Here is a 1,987-nt window from a genome sequence, read left to right as displayed (position 1 = left end):
CCATGTGTCTGTATAGGCCAAAAAGAAATATATAGCTGAGTATCATCAGCATAACAGTGAAAGCTAACACCATGTTTCCTGATGATATTTCCCAAGGGTAACATGTAAAGCGTGAAGAGTAACGGCCCTAGTACTGAGCCTTGCGGTACTCCATACTGCACTTGTGAACGATATGATACCTCTTCATTCACTGCTACGAATTGATGGCGGTCATATAAGTACGATTTAAACCATGCTAATGCACTTCCATTAATGCCAACAAAGTGTTCTGGCCTTTGCAAAAGAATGGTGTGGTCAATAGTGTCGAACGCAGCACTAAGATCCAATAGCACTAAAAGAGAGATACAACCACGATCAGATGATAAGAGCAGGTCATTTGTAACTCTAAGGAGAGCAGTCTCAGTACTATGATACGATCTAAATCCTGACTGGAAATCCTCACAGATGCCATTTTTCTCTAAGAAGGAATATAATTGTGAGGATACTACCTTTTCTAGTATCTTGGATAGAAAAGGGAGATTCGAGATTGGTCTATAATTAACTAGTTCTTTGAGGTCAAGTTGTGTTTTTTTGATGAGAGGCTTAAAAGTCTTTATTAAAACTTTAAATTAAGAACGGTGAATTCATAAGTAGGTTATATGACACTTCATTTACAGCGATATCATTGACTTGATTGCAAATTATTGTACAGATACTATTTAAACTGAACTGAGCTGCATGATGACATCACTGAATTCAATGATGAACTGCCTTTAACTGTCATTTTGCATTATTGACACACTGCTTTCCTAATTGATGTTGTTCAGTTGCTTTGACGCAATCTTTTTTGTTTAAAGCGCTATATAAATGAAGATGACTTTACTTGACTATAAAAACATTTCAGGGATGTACTGTAAAAGAGAGATCCAAGATAACATTTAAAACTGAGTTAATCAGGGTTAAAACACATTTGAGAAATACCTTAAAAGAACCCAAAAGCCCTGCCCTCAACAATATCCAGTCTGAGGGGAGTGAATTTTTTTTATACGAGCTTCTGTGTTGAGTGTAACATCCCCAGCATTTCACATTCTTGAAAGTTTTTTGTACTTTTATTTGGAAAGTAAACTGAAGATTATGATTAATAAACCACTGTTGTTTTATATATATTTAAATTAAATTTAAATTTATGCATTTAGCAGACGCTTTTATCCAAAGTGACTTACAGTGCATNCAACCCCAATCAAACTCACCTGTGATTTTCTAATGATCCCGAAGACTGTGATTAGATCAGGTGTGTTTGATTAGGGCTTGAGTTAAACTCTGCAGGAAAGTGGATTTGAGAATTGATGTAGTGTATGAGTAATTTTGTCATCATTTGATTTCTAAATATTTGTTGTTTTTGTTATTTTGTGTTCTGCAGCTCTCATTCTAACACATCTAGTAATCACAAGACCAGAATGAAGCAGGTTAATGTCATATTACTTAAATGCACAAACATATTATTTATCAGCTTCACAACAAACTTTATATTGCTTTCAAAATGCAGTGTAGCCAGTTTTAAAGCTAGGAGACAGAAGTCTTTCATTTCACCAGAAGGTTCAGTTATGACATTCTGATTAAACATTATACATAAAACATAAAAAGAAAAATAGCAAAGAAATACATTTTAAGCATTTTTTTTTTGTACCTTGGGCTGCAGGTTTTTATGGAGGATCTCTTGATCATGCAGGTGCTTCAATGCCATGCAGATCTTCACAGTCCAGTCCAGAATCTGTAAATGCAAAAAAATTAAATGTGAAAAGCATTATACTACAGCATTGTAAAAATACAGCAAGACGTGCTGTATTTTTAATCTTCCAGTAAATAGTTATTGGATTCTTAACTTTACAAATTCAAATATGTGTAAGGTTTAATGCTCCTTCCTGATTACTGTCACTGCTACATCAAACTCTCCCTCAACTTCTGCACAGTCACCATTCACACTACACTTACTCTCCTCTGAGTTTAA

At 34.6% G+C, this 1,987-nt stretch overlaps 1 protein-coding gene across 1 annotated transcript in view; it reads right to left on the bottom strand.

The window, feature by feature from the left end:
• LOC109085199 (serine/threonine-protein kinase Nek1-like) overlaps positions 1 to 1,987 on the bottom strand; it is a 68,860-nt gene that overhangs the window by 17,575 nt on the left and 49,298 nt on the right. The window contains exon 5 of the mRNA XM_042759275.1: positions 1,667 to 1,750. Within this exon, the coding sequence (XP_042615209.1) occupies positions 1,667 to 1,750 (84 nt within the window). The remainder of the gene's footprint in view (positions 1 to 1,666; positions 1,751 to 1,987) is intronic.

This window comes from Cyprinus carpio, chromosome A7 (assembly GCF_018340385.1).
Source record: "Cyprinus carpio isolate SPL01 chromosome A7, ASM1834038v1, whole genome shotgun sequence".
Lineage (NCBI taxonomy): Eukaryota > Metazoa > Chordata > Actinopteri > Cypriniformes > Cyprinidae > Cyprinus > Cyprinus carpio.
Note: the sequence above shows the minus strand (reverse complement) of the source record. Positions and strands in the feature narration are given on the sequence as shown.